This window comes from Sapajus apella, unplaced genomic scaffold, assembly GCF_009761245.1.
Source record: "Sapajus apella isolate SASKATOON/1434 unplaced genomic scaffold, GSC_monkey_1.0 scaffold14, whole genome shotgun sequence".
Lineage (NCBI taxonomy): Eukaryota > Metazoa > Chordata > Mammalia > Primates > Cebidae > Sapajus > Sapajus apella.
Genome location: NW_022436954.1, coordinates 3197327 through 3211074, shown reverse-complemented (window position 1 = coordinate 3211074; position 13748 = coordinate 3197327). Strand labels below are relative to the sequence as shown.

Below are 13748 nucleotides of genomic sequence, written 5' to 3'. Positions count from 1 at the left end.
AAAAATTATCCGGGCATGGTGGCACACACCCACAGTCCCAGCTATTCAGGAGGCTGAGGCAGGAGAATTGCTTGAACCTAGGAGGTGGAGGTTGCAGTGAGCCAAGACTGCACCACTGCACTCCAGCCCGGGCGACAGAGCAAGACTCTGTCTCAAAACAAACAAACAAAACCCCTATGCACTCAAAATATAGCCAGTTTTGGAAATTCTCAAATCATTAAACATCTACTGTTTCTAAACATTCTTCCTGTTGGTAGACTGAAAGAAGTAGAAGGCAGGCAAAAGAGTATAAAAAGAAACTAAAAAGTGACAAATTATAGATGCATAAACGTAACAAAGAGCACACTATACAAGAAACAGGCAGAAAGCTTAGAAAATTAAAATCCAAGAGCAGTACATCTTCTGGTCACTTTTTTTAAACTCCAAAGACAGAGAAGTCCACAGGCCATTAATTGAAGAAGTATTTATTGGCTATTTACTACCCTAATAAACCACTATCAGTTCTCCTTATTTTGTAAAGTCACATTCTGGTAAAGTCTTGCTCAAAAGATGAAGAGCCAGAACGGGATAGTTTTATTTTCAAGTACATTCACTAATGTTAAATGAAAATGTATACCTTACACCAAGATTAACAAGCTCATTAATAAAATTTCTGTTCCCAAATATCAGTGTACACAAGAGTGTAACACACATAAAGGGAGCACCTGGTGGGAAGAGGACAGGACGTCACCTGCACTGCTACACTGGCCTGAAGTGCTGGCACTGCTACAACCCAGCCTGCTCTAACTAACTGGGGCAGTAGGATCGTATGTGCCTCCACAGGTTATTTTAGAAACTGTATAATTAAATGTTGCACTAAAAAACATTTAAAAAAAGTTTTCTTCTGCAACTTTAACCAGCTTTAATTTTATATGCTTCAATTTCTATGGGGAAAAATCTTATGTACTGGATGCATTTTAATTCAGGAGTCCTCAGAGTGACGTCTTGAGTTCTAAAAACATTTGTGTGGTAATCCTGAAGTTTATATTTTATGACTAAATGGTTTTACGTGAGCCCTAGGAAACTCCTACTAAGGTATTTTTGTCCACTTACCACATCAGAAACTCAGAGGCCAGATGGTTTAGAACCTAGCTATTCCAACTGTTGTCCGGGAGCTTGTTAGAAATGCAGCATCTCAGGCCCCAGCCCAAAGCTACTGAATCAGAACCCGCATTTCAATAAATTAAATTCCCAGGTGACTCATGTAAACTAATTTTGAGAAGCAGTGGTATAGGAGGACTTTTATAGAAAATTGGAGTACTTCCTTTTTTTGTGTTTTGATTTAAGCTTTCTCTCTGTGGCCCAGGCTGGAGTGCAGTGGCATGAATACAGCTCACTGCAGCCTTGAGCAACTGGGCTCCAGTGATCCTCCCATCCTGGCCTCTCAAAGTGCTGGGATGACAGGCGTGAGCCACTGCAGCAGAAAACTGGAGGATTTACTATTGCAGATGCCAGTAACAGGCAGCCTTCTGGAATACGGCACAGGGATTTTAGAGTACATGAAGTTCTGTCATAAGCCACTAAAACTTTTGTTGTAATTTTGGTGTAACACTTTCTAAAATGTTTTATATGTTTCCATATCTTGGTAATAAGGTATAATCAACATAACTTTCTTGATGGCTCGAAGTCAAGATTATGGGCCTTTGTGGTGACATGCTGAATGCTACTAGACTATTGTATCAAAGAGTGATTTATTCACACATTCACATTTCTTAACTCAGCCAAAAAAAAAAAAAAGAAGAAGAGGAAGAAGAGAAACGCTGGGGGTGCTACAGGGTGACAAATATTACCAGCATCTTCTAGGAAGACAATGAGCACTAGTCTCATGTTCAATGGGCAAAAAAAGAAAAGAAAAATGGACTTAAAATAATGCAAATTAGTTTTGGTTTTTTTTTTGTTTTTTTTTTTGAGTAGCAGGTTCACTCTGCCACCCAGGCTGGAGTGCAGTGGTACGATCCTGGCTCACTACAACTTCCACCTCCTAGGTTCAAGGAATTCTCCTGCCTCAGCCTCCTGAGTAGCTGGGACTATAGGTACACACTGCCACGCCCAGCTAATTTTTTGTATTTTTAGTAGAGACAGGGTTTCATCTCTACCAACAATACAGGTCTCAAACTCCTGACCTCAGGTGATCCACCCGCCTCAGCCTCCCAAAGTATTAGAATTACAGGCATGAGCCACGGCGCCTGGCCTGGGTCTTAACCAATCAGGGCATCCAATGGCAGTCATTTAGCAGGAAAATGTTTAAATAATCTCCCAACTCCATTCCAATTTTCACACTTCATTTTAGTGAGTAAAGATATATGACAGAAAATTTTATGGCTGGCTGCAGTGGTTCACGCCTGTAATCCCAGCACTTTGGGAGGCTGAGGCAGTCAGATCACCTGACGTCAGGAGTTCAAGACCAGCCTGGTCAACATGGTGAAACCTCATTTACACTAAAAATACAAAAATTAGCTAGGCATGGTGGTGTACACCTATAATCCCAGTTACTCAGGAGGCTGAGGCAGAATTACTTGAACCCAGAAGGCTGAGGTTGTAGTGAGCTGAGATCACGCCACTGCACTCTAGCATGGGTGACAGAGTGGGGCTCCATCTAAAAAAAGAAAGAAAAAGAAACTTTTATTGAAAAAAAAACAAACAAACCATGTTTTTACCTGAATTACTTCTTTTAGACTTAAGAATATAACTGATAAATGAAACATGGAGTATCTTAATTCTAGCAACAGACAAAATTAAAAGGGGGGCAATAGGACACAAGACTTTTTTCCAATTACCTGAACTCACCAATTCCTACCTCCCCCAACCACTGATCAGTGACAATCTACCTGGGTATCAAGTTCCCCCAGGGTTGCCACTGAAATCGGAACTACATAACCCCAGACCAGGAGTAATGGAGATGAAAGTGATGGGCCAGAACTAGCTCTATTTCCTAAATCCCTGCTATGACGATTTCCCACCAGACTCAAAAACCCTTTGCCATACAAGTTAAGAGATAAAGCAAAGTTGCAAAGCTCTGACCTCCAGTTTGGTGGCAGAAACACTTGTGAAATGATCTAGTGGTCTTTTTTCAGGGTGAAATGATATTTAAGGGAATTAAAGAGAGACCTCAGCTGTTAAAAGATGGCAGATTTCAAGACTGATGTAATAATGTTTTTTATACATAGCATTTGGTACTCAAACACTTACACATCCATTTTCTTACCTGCATACTGAATATAAACATGTCTTTATTCACTCTTACAATGATTAGTTGAACCCTAAAGATTACACATGACAAAATTTCCCATCTATACAGAGATAATGTGTAAAAGAACAGTCTATAATCAAATCATGAAAAAAAGGGATGTAACCTACTTTAAGTGGGAAACAATCATACATTGTCAAGGCTTTACAGGATGCTTGTCAGATTTTTCTTTTTGCTAAGATAACTGCCACCAACTTTTCTTTTTTTTTTTTTGAGATGCAGTTTTGCTCTTGTTACCCAGGCTGAAGTGCAACGGCACGATCTTGGCTCACTGCAACCTCTGCCTCCCAGGTTCACGTGATTCTCCTGCTTCAGTCTCCCAAGTAGCCGGGATTGGCCAGGCGTGGTAGCTCCCGGCTGTAATCCCAGAACTTTGGGAGGCTGAAGGGCATATCATGAGGTCAAGAGACAGAGACCAAGTAGGTGGGATTACAGGTACGCACCATCACACCTGGCTAATTTTTTTTTGTACTTTTAGTAGAGACAGGTTGGTCAGGCTGGTCTCAAACTCCTGACTTCAAGTGATCCACTCACCTCAGTCTTTCAAAGTGTGGGGATTACAGGCGTGAGCCACTGTGCCTGACATCATCAACTTTTAAAATAGAACACGAGGATGCTCCTCCAGCTTTATATGTTAATAGAAATGTTCCGAGGTAAAATAAGAACACAGAGTTAGAACTGACAAGATTCCTGGAGTCTTGTTCTCCGTTTCTCTTGGCTCACATACAGAAAACCCTTCCACCGCAAAGAACTTTCCTTTAACGTCATTTTAAATTTTGTGCAAAAGTAAAATTAAACATCTACGTTCTTGAATTCAGTATCATCTGTCCCATTCAGGATAAAGACTTAAAATTACCTAGTATTCATTTTGTGTGTTTGAAAACCTAAATAGGGATCAAGAACCAAACTGGTTGCTAGGTCGTCATTTTCACAGAGTTCCTTGGCAGACATTCCAGAAGATGGTACATAACGACTCTGTCCTTCAAATCCCGAGTTACCATTACCTGTGAAAAGCAAAATAAAAAAAAAAATTACTCAAATTGAAAACTACTTAAATCTGTCTTAAAATCTTTAGCTTCACTGCCCATTCAAGCTGGTAATAAAGAACTGAAAAATCAATCAGTTTTAGTAATTAAGAATTTAATAACTTTTACATAAGACAGAAAACCAAATGCAGTAAACGATCTTCATTACTAAGAACATTTTGGTTAGCAGGTAATAACAGCAGGTTCCCAAGAATGGGGTCTGGGTAGCTGTGAGAATTTGGTTCAAATGCTTGACTCTCCCCCACCTCCTACTCTCCTCCAAGGAACACTGAGAAACTGGATGGGAGGATGTTCACTATTTTAACAAGACAGTACACAGGGCCACTACAGATAGGACTGGGGTGAAAAGAAAACAGGAACACAAGATAGTTTTTGCAAGAAGCGGCAGAACTCCAGATCTCAAGTATCAAAAGGAATCTCATGGAGTTAAATTCAGCTTCCTGCTTTTGGGCAGGTGAAGGATTATTATCCCCACTTTGCAGGCAACTGAGGCCCAGATAATAAGAAACTTACCCACAATTCCAGAGCTAGGTAGTAGAAATGGGAAAAGAAGCAGAGAATGACAGACCTATTTCCAACTGACATCTGTTTGAAGCAATTTTTAAGGAATAGATTAAAAATATCGACTGAAATATATAATTGAAATAATTGGGTTTAACTGTGGAAGAAATGCAGTGTAAAGAACGAAACAAAGGCCAAGTTTATATGAAGCTTCATCAGAGCTGATTAAGTTTGATGTATACGCCACTGACAGTCCTCCCATGAAGTCAGCACAGTTTACGGAGGACAAAGCAATGTCAATTTCAGGCTTTCAAAACCAAAATGGGAAGAATGAAACATAGAGTTTAACCTTTTCATCCTCTCTTTCACAGAACAAATACTTAAATGTAAGTTCCTGCCAAGGGCAGACATATGATTTTGCAATCAAATTATTTGCATGTAGGTATGTGAAAAGCTATCAAGTTGTTAAATTTTGTATAACAGTGTAATAGCTTTATTGAAATACAATTCACATACTACTCACTTTTTTTTTTTTTTGATGACAGGGTCTTGCTCTGCCACCCAGCCTGTAGTGCAGTGGCATAATCACCACTCACCGAAGCTGTGAACTCCTGGGCTCAAGGAATCATCCTGCCTCAGCCTCCCTAGCAGCTGGGACCACAGGTATACATCAGCACACCTGGTTAATTTTTGCATTTTTTTGTAAAAACGGGGTCTCGTCATATTGTCCAGGCTGGTCTCAAACTCCTTGGTTCAAGCCATCCTCCTGCCTCGGCCTCACAAACTGCTGGGATTACAGGTGTGAGCCACCATGCCCAGTCTTCTTTATTTCACACAAGCATTTACAAGCATAAATCTCCCTCTAAACCACTGCTTTGGGCTGTATCCTGTAAATTTTGGTGTGTTTATCTTTCTTTTCATTAATCTCAGAATGTTTTCTGATTTCCTTTTAGATTTCTTCTTTGACCCACTGATTATTTAGAAGTGTGTTGTTTCATTTCTACGTATTTGTGAAATTCCCAAATTTCCTTGTTATTAATTTCTAATTTTCCTTCACTGTGGTCACAGAACATACCTTATAGGATTTCAATCCTTTTAAGTTTATTGAGGCTTGTTATATGGTCATTTCTATCCTAGAAAATGTTCCACTTGCACTTGAGATGAATGTGTATTCTGATGAGATTCTATACATACCGGTTAGGTCTAAGTGGTTTTCAGTGTTAAGCTGTTCTATCCATTTTTAAAAGTGGCATATCAAAGTCCCCAAATTATTACAGAATTGTCGATTTTTCCCTTCAATTTTGTCAGTTTTTGCTTCTTGTATCTCAAGGCTCTGCTGCTAGTAAAGTCACGTCATTGTATCTGAGAGGGAGCACTGCTCCGTGCTGTCCTATTACTCTTCATTACTGCCTCTTTCCACACCATTCTTGCCCAGTAACATTCAATGCAATGCTATGTCATCCTCACACTCTGGGTTTTCCCAACCTAACCCTCTATATTTATCTACGCTTGGTAAGGTGTAACCAACATTAATGGCCATTTTCTAAACTCTTTTATTTTTTTTTAGGACAGAGTCTCACTTTGTTGCCCATGCTGGAGTGAAGTGGTGTGATCCTGGCTCACTGCAACCTCTAACTCCTGGGATCAAGTAATCTTTCCAACCTTAGCTTCTCAAGTAGCTGGGACCACAGGCATACACCACCATGCCTGGCTAATTTTTTTGTAGACACAGTATTTTTTGTCGACATGGGGTTTCACCGTGTTGCCCAGGCTGGTCTCAAACACCTGGACTCAAGTGATGCACGTGCCTCGGCCTCCCAAAGTGCCCAGAGTACAGGTGCCAACTACCGCCCCAGCTGCATTTTCTAAATTCTTATGTATCTATAACAATTCAACTAATTAAAACCGTTTTGCACTATGATACACAAAAGCAGGCCAACAGTGATTTGCTAAAAAGCTTAAGATATGCCTAGTTTACTGACCATAATGCATACACACTGAGGTGGTCATTACATTTCTCAATTCTTCAGGTTCACACTAACTGAGAAGTGAGGCAGGGTGAGGGTGCATGCTGACAGCAACCTCAGGGCTGAGCGGTGTCCATGACTCATTCAGTTTGGGCTCTTCCTACTCTTGACCCAAGCAGGAATTCTGTCTGGTTTTCTATAGCAACAGTGACCTGATCTGAAATGGAAAGGTTAAGGGTAGCCTGGGCCCAATGAGTCACATAAACCTCTAAAAGGTAAGAAGGAAATCAATCAGAACTGCTGCAATCTGAAACTTGAAAAACCCCAGGCTAAGGAAGCAGGGCAACGCCAATTTGAATTAAGGATATTCAAAAGTGTCTAGATGTTAGAAAAAGAAGAAATTGAAAAGCTGTCCTCTTTAACATGACATATATTTGGACACAAAGCTGCCTAGTTAGGTATACACTTGTTCTCAATTATTTTACTATTTTTAAAGGAACTACGAAACATACCAAACCCACAGTTTCCTGAACTCTCAAAAAGCAGCCTCTTTCCCACCAACAGGTATAAAGTGTTTCACTGTCAGGATGAACAACTGTTGACCCTGTATGAACAGAATAAATTGCTATGATTTCCGAAACTGCCCTAAGGCAGTCAGTTCTATCCATCCTCCATTCTACTATGTCAATTAGAGTTGGCTTCATTATTCATATTATTCCATGAAACATCTGTGGAAATTAGCAAAAAAGTACATACCTATACTTACATCTATTAAAAAAATACAGCTTAACCTGTAAGAAGTTCAATTAAAAATTTAAAAATTTAGTAAGACTTAACCATTCAGGTATAAATTCTACAAAATATAAAAGTAATAGAAAAGCATCATTAAAATAATCATATGAAGCATTAAATGAGTTTTATATACTGTTTGATGAGAATAAAAATTGATACAACTTTGAGAGTAGAAGAGCTATACTGTTAATAATGAAAACGCAGAAAATTATTTTGAAGAAAACAGAATACAAATTACAAATTGGAAAGAATTACTGCCCCATAGCATAATCAGAACATTGAGGGTTGAACTGTGTACATACATCTGCTCGACCTCCTCTCGACTGCATTTTTGCCAGCCTTCAGGGTGTCCTTCCCCGCGTGCAGTAATTTTGATTGAATCTGCTGATGGTCATTAGACAACTTGCCTCCATTTCTCCTGCCATTCACCACCATGTTCTTGGATTCTCCCAACCACTTCATACCCACAGACAGCCTGACCCAGGTGCATTTAGTCACTCTCTTCAAATAGCTCAGAGAAGAATTTCAACGTTCTCTCCTAACAGAAAAAAAATAGGAAAAACAAAACAAAATGGAGAGGTAAATACATGAAAGATCATGCTAATAGACCCTTGAGAAAGATACTTAATATTAATGGACAGTCATTCACAGCATAATGATGTTTTGGTCAATGACAGACCACAAAAACAATGGTGGTTCCATAAGATTATTACAGAGCTGGACATACACTTCATAAAATTCATATTGCCTAGTATTTACTATATTATACTTTTTATTGTTACTTTAGAGTCTACTTTTTTTTAAAGTTAACTATAAAGCAGCCCCAGGCAGATTAATCAAGACATGTTCCAGAGGAAGGCACTGTTATCACAGGAGATGACAGTTCCATGCATGTTACTGCGCCTGAAGATGTTCCAGTGGGACAAGATGTAGAGGGAGAAGACACTAACATGGATAATCCTGACTCTGTGTGGGCTGAGGCTGATGTGTGTGACTGTGTCTCAGTTTTTAACAAGAAAGTTAAAAAATTAAAAGTAGAAAAAAAATTATAAAATAAAGATACTTGGAATACAGCTGGGCATGGTGGTTCACGTCTGTAATCCCAGCACTTTGGGAGGCTGTGGAAGGAGGACTGCTTGAGCCCAGGAGTTGAGACCAGCCTAGGTAACATGGCAAGAGTCTGCCTCTACAGAAAATAAAAAGATTAGCCAGGCATAGAGGTGTGAGCCTGTGGTTTCAGCTACTTGAGAGGCTGAGATGGGAGGTCAAGCCTGCAGTGAAGCCCTGACTACAATACTGCACTCCAGCCTGGGCAACAGATCAACCCTGTCTCCCGGAAAAGAATAAATGTATTTTTGTGTCCTTCTGTCTGTTTTTTGAGACAGTCTCATTCTATGGCCCAGGCTGGAATGCAGTGGCGTGATTATGGCTCACTGCAGTCTCAAATTCCAGGGCTCAACTGATCCTCCCACTCAGTTTCCCAATTAACTGGGCTACAGGCAGAAGCCATCACATCCAGCTAATTTTAAAACTTTTTTTTTTGGTAGATGCGGTCTCACTATGTTGCCCAGGCTGGTCTCAACTCGTGGGCTCAAGCAGTCCTTGAGCCACTGTGCCTGGCTAAAAAAGTATATATATTTGAGACAGGGCCTTGCTCTGTTGCCCAAGCTGGAGTGCAGTGGTGCAATCTCTGCTCACTGCAATTTCCACCTCCCCAGGTTCAAGTGATTCTCCTGCCTCAGCCTCCTGAGTAGCTGGGATTACAGGAATGAGCCACCACACATGGCTAACTTTTGTATTTTTAGTAGAGATGGGGTCTTACTATGTTGGCTAGGCTGGTCTCAAATTTCCAACCTCAAGTCATCACCTGCCTTGGCCTCCCAAAGGGCTGGGATTACAGGTGTGAGTCACCTCCTGTGGCCGGAATACATTTTTGTATGGCTATACATGTTTATATTTTAAGCTGTTACTATAAGAGTCAAAAAGTTTCTTTTCAAATAAAAAAATTTTAAAACAGTTACAGAGAGCTAAGGTGAATTATTGAAGAAAGAAACATTTTAAAATAAATTTAGAGTACAGTGTTCCTCAAGTCTACAGTAGTATACACGTACTCGGTCTATGCAATTATCCACCAATCAACTCACTGACTCACCCAGAGTAACTTCAAATCCTGCAAGCTCCATTCATAAAAGTGCCCTTTACAGGTATACCATTTTAAAATCTTTTGTTCTGTATTTTGCTGTATTCTTTTTTATGTTTACATATGTTTAGATACACAAATAACATTTTGTTACGTGTGACCTCCAGTAGCCGGTACAGTAACATGCTGTACAGGTTGGCAGCCTAGGAGCAACGGCCAGGTACTGTACTACCTAGCTTTGCGTAAGTACACTCTATGACAACTGCATGACGACAAAATCACCTCACCTCACGTTTCTAGAATGTGTGCCTGACACACTCTATGATATCTGTACGATAACAAAATCACCTCACCTCACATTTCTCATAATGTGTAGTATCCCTGTCATTAAGCAATGCATGACTGTAACTTAGTAACTGAGGTCTCCACTCTTTAAAGACAATCTTGGCTCTCCCCAATCATATGATGCTTACTCTGGTCAGTGCCCTCAGACTGATCAGAATGTAAACTACAGAAGGCAGGGACTCATTCTGACTTGTTCCTTGCTTGTGTTTAGAACAGTACTGACAAACAGCTCAACAAATATTTCTTTTAGTAAACAGTAAGAACCATCTTTGTGCCCTGTTGTACTGATATCTAGGTACCGCTCTATAATCTGCTCAAATTACATGTTTTGGTAATGCTCTGAACTGGGTGAGTCAACTATAAGGAAGTGATTATCTCCTCTGTTCTAAGGAAAGCTTAGGAAAAGGCATCTATACCAGGCTTTGTCCATCACAGTAAGAGACTACTGTTATGCTCACTACTCATCACTTACAAACAAAATTTAGCAAAGGGACAAGAGTAAAGAGTAAAGAACTTTGTATCTTTTTGTTGTTGTTAGTTTGAATTCACTGTTCTAGATTTTAAGGGACTAATATTCAAATATGAAAGTAGTGCCCATCTGGAAATGCCCTTATCATTCCTTCACAATGGCAACAAAACTGAGAAGCTACTGTATTTGGTAATATAAGGTTATCCCTTACTATCTGAATTTAGGAATCTAATGATTTGAATAGTGGGGGATGGTTGTAATTTATAATGACGTTTGGGAATGAGGATATTATACATTACACTCAAGGACGTCCATGATATCACCTCGTTATGGAATTATGCTTTAGTATAAACCAGACTATTAAGATCACCAGTGTAACTCTTTCAATTTGTAAATGAAACTGAGGCCACATGCCTAAAGCCACACAATCTGCCTGCAGCAGACTCATGAGTAGAAACCAGCATTGCTGCCCAACAAATTCTCACACCAGAAAAAGGTCAATTTCCTTTCTACACACACAGAAAAGCACAAATGATAAATTATTTTGAAGTATTCACGGAAATACATGCCTGGACATACCTTTGATGATACTCAACACAAACAAAACATTAATTTGTACTTGATCTCAGGGCTCTTTCATGCTACAGGAATTTCTGTGTGAATTCACTGGAAGGTAAGATGTGCATGTGAGCAACATGCTTAGGTGAAAGGCAAAACAACAAAAAAATTCTAATCAATGCTAAAGACAGCTTTACAATTGTTTTCTAACATGAACTTTTCACCTAGTTCCCTCACCATTTAAATTTGATTATAGTATTCAACTTTTAACGTGCTTGTCTTCTGATTTCTCTTACAGGCATCTCTAGTCTTGTAGCTATTCTACATCAGTTATAAGCCAAGAATTTTCCAATTATTAAATTTTACCAAATTTAACATTAAAACCCCTTATGAATGATTACATATCTCATATTTAGGAGAAAGGCACAGAACTCAAGAGCAGTACAGTACACTTTTTTTTTTTTTTTAAGAGACAGGGTCTTGCTCTGTCACCCAAGTTGGAGTGCAGTGGTGTGATCATAGCTCACTGCGGCCTCAAAGTCCTAGCCTCAAGCCACCCTCCACCTCAGCCTCCCAAAGTGTTAGGATTACCAGCATGAGCCACCACACTCAGTAAGAGTAGTGTACTTTTGAAGTATGAAGAACAAAGAAAGTTGAGAAAAAGAGCAGTGGTGGTCCCCTAGGAGCCTTGGATCCCCCGCAGTTTTACAGAACACTTTTCTATGGACTCCAAAATGGACTTCATTTAAAGAAACTCATGGAACATTAACAGACAAAAACATAAAACAATATATACTGTGGCATTCAAATCCTAGCAGTTTGGAAGAGCATCAATTTTTTTTTTTTTTTCTTTTTTTTTTTTTTTTTACTGAGTCTTGCTCTGTCCCCCAGGCTGGAGTGCAGCGTTGCAATCTTGGCTCACTGCAACCTCTGCCTCCCAGGTTCAAGCAATTCTCGTGCCTCAGCCTCCCAGGTAGCTGGAATTAAAGGCAGGCACCATCATGCCTGCCTAATTTTTGTATTTTTAGTAGAGACAGGGTTTCACTATGTTGGCCAGGCTGGTCCTGAACTCCTGGTCACAAGTGATTCTCCTACTTCGGCCTCCCAAAGTGCTAGGAGTACAGGTGTGAGGCACGGTGCCTGGCCAAGTTTTTGAAAGTTAAAGCCTACCATCACAATGTAGTAAAGATTTGAGTAGGAATGACCCATCAAGACTCAGATCTTTAAAAGCTTCAAGTTTCGCCGGGCGCGGTGGCTCACGCCTGTAATCCCAGCACTTTGGGAGGCCGAGGCGGGTGGATCACGAGGTCAAGAGATCGAGACCATCCTGGTCAACATGGTGAAACCCCGTCTCTACTAAAAATACAAAAAATCAGCTGGGCATGGTGGCACGTGCCTGTAATCCCAGCTACTCAGGAGGCTGAGGCAGGAGAATTGCCTGAACCCAGGAGGCGGAGGTTGCGGTGAGCCAAGATCGCGCCATTGCACTCCAGCCTGGGTAACAAGAGCGAAACTCCGTCTCAGAAAAAAAAAAAAAAAAAAAAAAGCTTCAAGTTTCATCTGCGTTAAAGCTCTCCATCATTGAACCATCTCACAGAAGTAAAAGCTTAAAGGGATGAAAATCCTTGACTACATTCCATTTTATATCCCTTCCTCTGTTTTCTTCAATTTCCTTAACCTCTAGGGTCCTTCATATTACTTATGTTCCTTTAGACAAAAGCCAATGAAACAGTGCTTTCTGAAAAATGGATGTTCTGTGGCATAAGTTTTCATTGGCAGAGAAGCACAAACCTGGTATGATAAATTAGGAATTAGGTTTTTGGTTGTAAAGATGCATTAACAACAAGCAAATGGGCCAGGCAGTGGCTCACACCTATAATCCTAGCCCTTTGGGAGCCCGAGGCAAGAGGACTGCTTGACGCCAGGAGTTCAAGATCAGCCTGGGCAATACAGAGAGATGGCATAAAATAAAAACAAAAATAAAAAAATTAGCCAAGAATGGTGACATGCACCTGTAGTCACTGCTACTCAGGAGGCTTTGGTGGGAGGATGGCTCCAGCCCAGGAAACTGAGGATGCAGTGAGCCATGATCATGCCATTGCACTCCAGCCTCGGCAACAGAGTGAAAAAAAAGAAAATGAGGAAAAAGTGGCAAATGTATATAAATGTATTTTATATTTGAAGTTAGATTATACTCTCAGAAGCTATGTGGTTTGGAGAAAATTTTTGTTGAGGGCTCCTATCCCACCTGTCTCTTACTAGGTAGTTGGTAACTGGGAAAGTCATTTAACCTCTCTGAACCTTAACTTTCATTATCCATAAAGTGAAGCTGATAATATCTTCCCCATCTACCTCACAGGGTTGTTGTGAAGATCAAATGAAATAATGTACCTAAAAGAGCTGTTTCTGTAAAACGCACAATACAGGGTCCTGTTACATAGCTTCAAGTCATTCCCTTATCTCCAGCGCCTGGGAAGGTAGGTGATTTAACCACACAGAAAGCACCTACCAGGTCCAGGGCGGATACATGGTAACAAGGCTACGTTAATTTTTTTTTTTTTTTTTTTTTTTTTGGGAGGGGTTTTACTCGTGTTTCCCCGGCTGGGGGGGAATGGCGCGACCTCGGCCCACCCCAACCCCCACC

The 13748-nt window shown here is 40.3% G+C and overlaps 1 protein-coding gene across 8 annotated transcripts in view; it reads right to left on the bottom strand.

The window, feature by feature from the left end:
• The window catches only part of KMT5B (lysine methyltransferase 5B), a 60606-nt gene that overhangs the window by 28891 nt on the left and 17967 nt on the right, over positions 1-13748 (bottom strand). For 7 of the 8 annotated variants that reach the window (XM_032282595.1, XM_032282599.1, XM_032282603.1 and 4 more), the window contains exons 2-3: positions 7895-8130; positions 4143-4290 (exon numbers count right to left, since the gene is read on the bottom strand). In XM_032282595.1, coding sequence (XP_032138486.1) covers positions 4143-4290; positions 7895-8054 — 308 coding nt within the window. In that variant the 5' untranslated portion in view covers positions 8055-8130. Of the gene's footprint in view, positions 1-4142; positions 4291-6815; positions 7018-7894; positions 8131-13748 lie in introns of those variants that run through there. The other variant, XM_032282601.1, reaches the window with a different exon arrangement.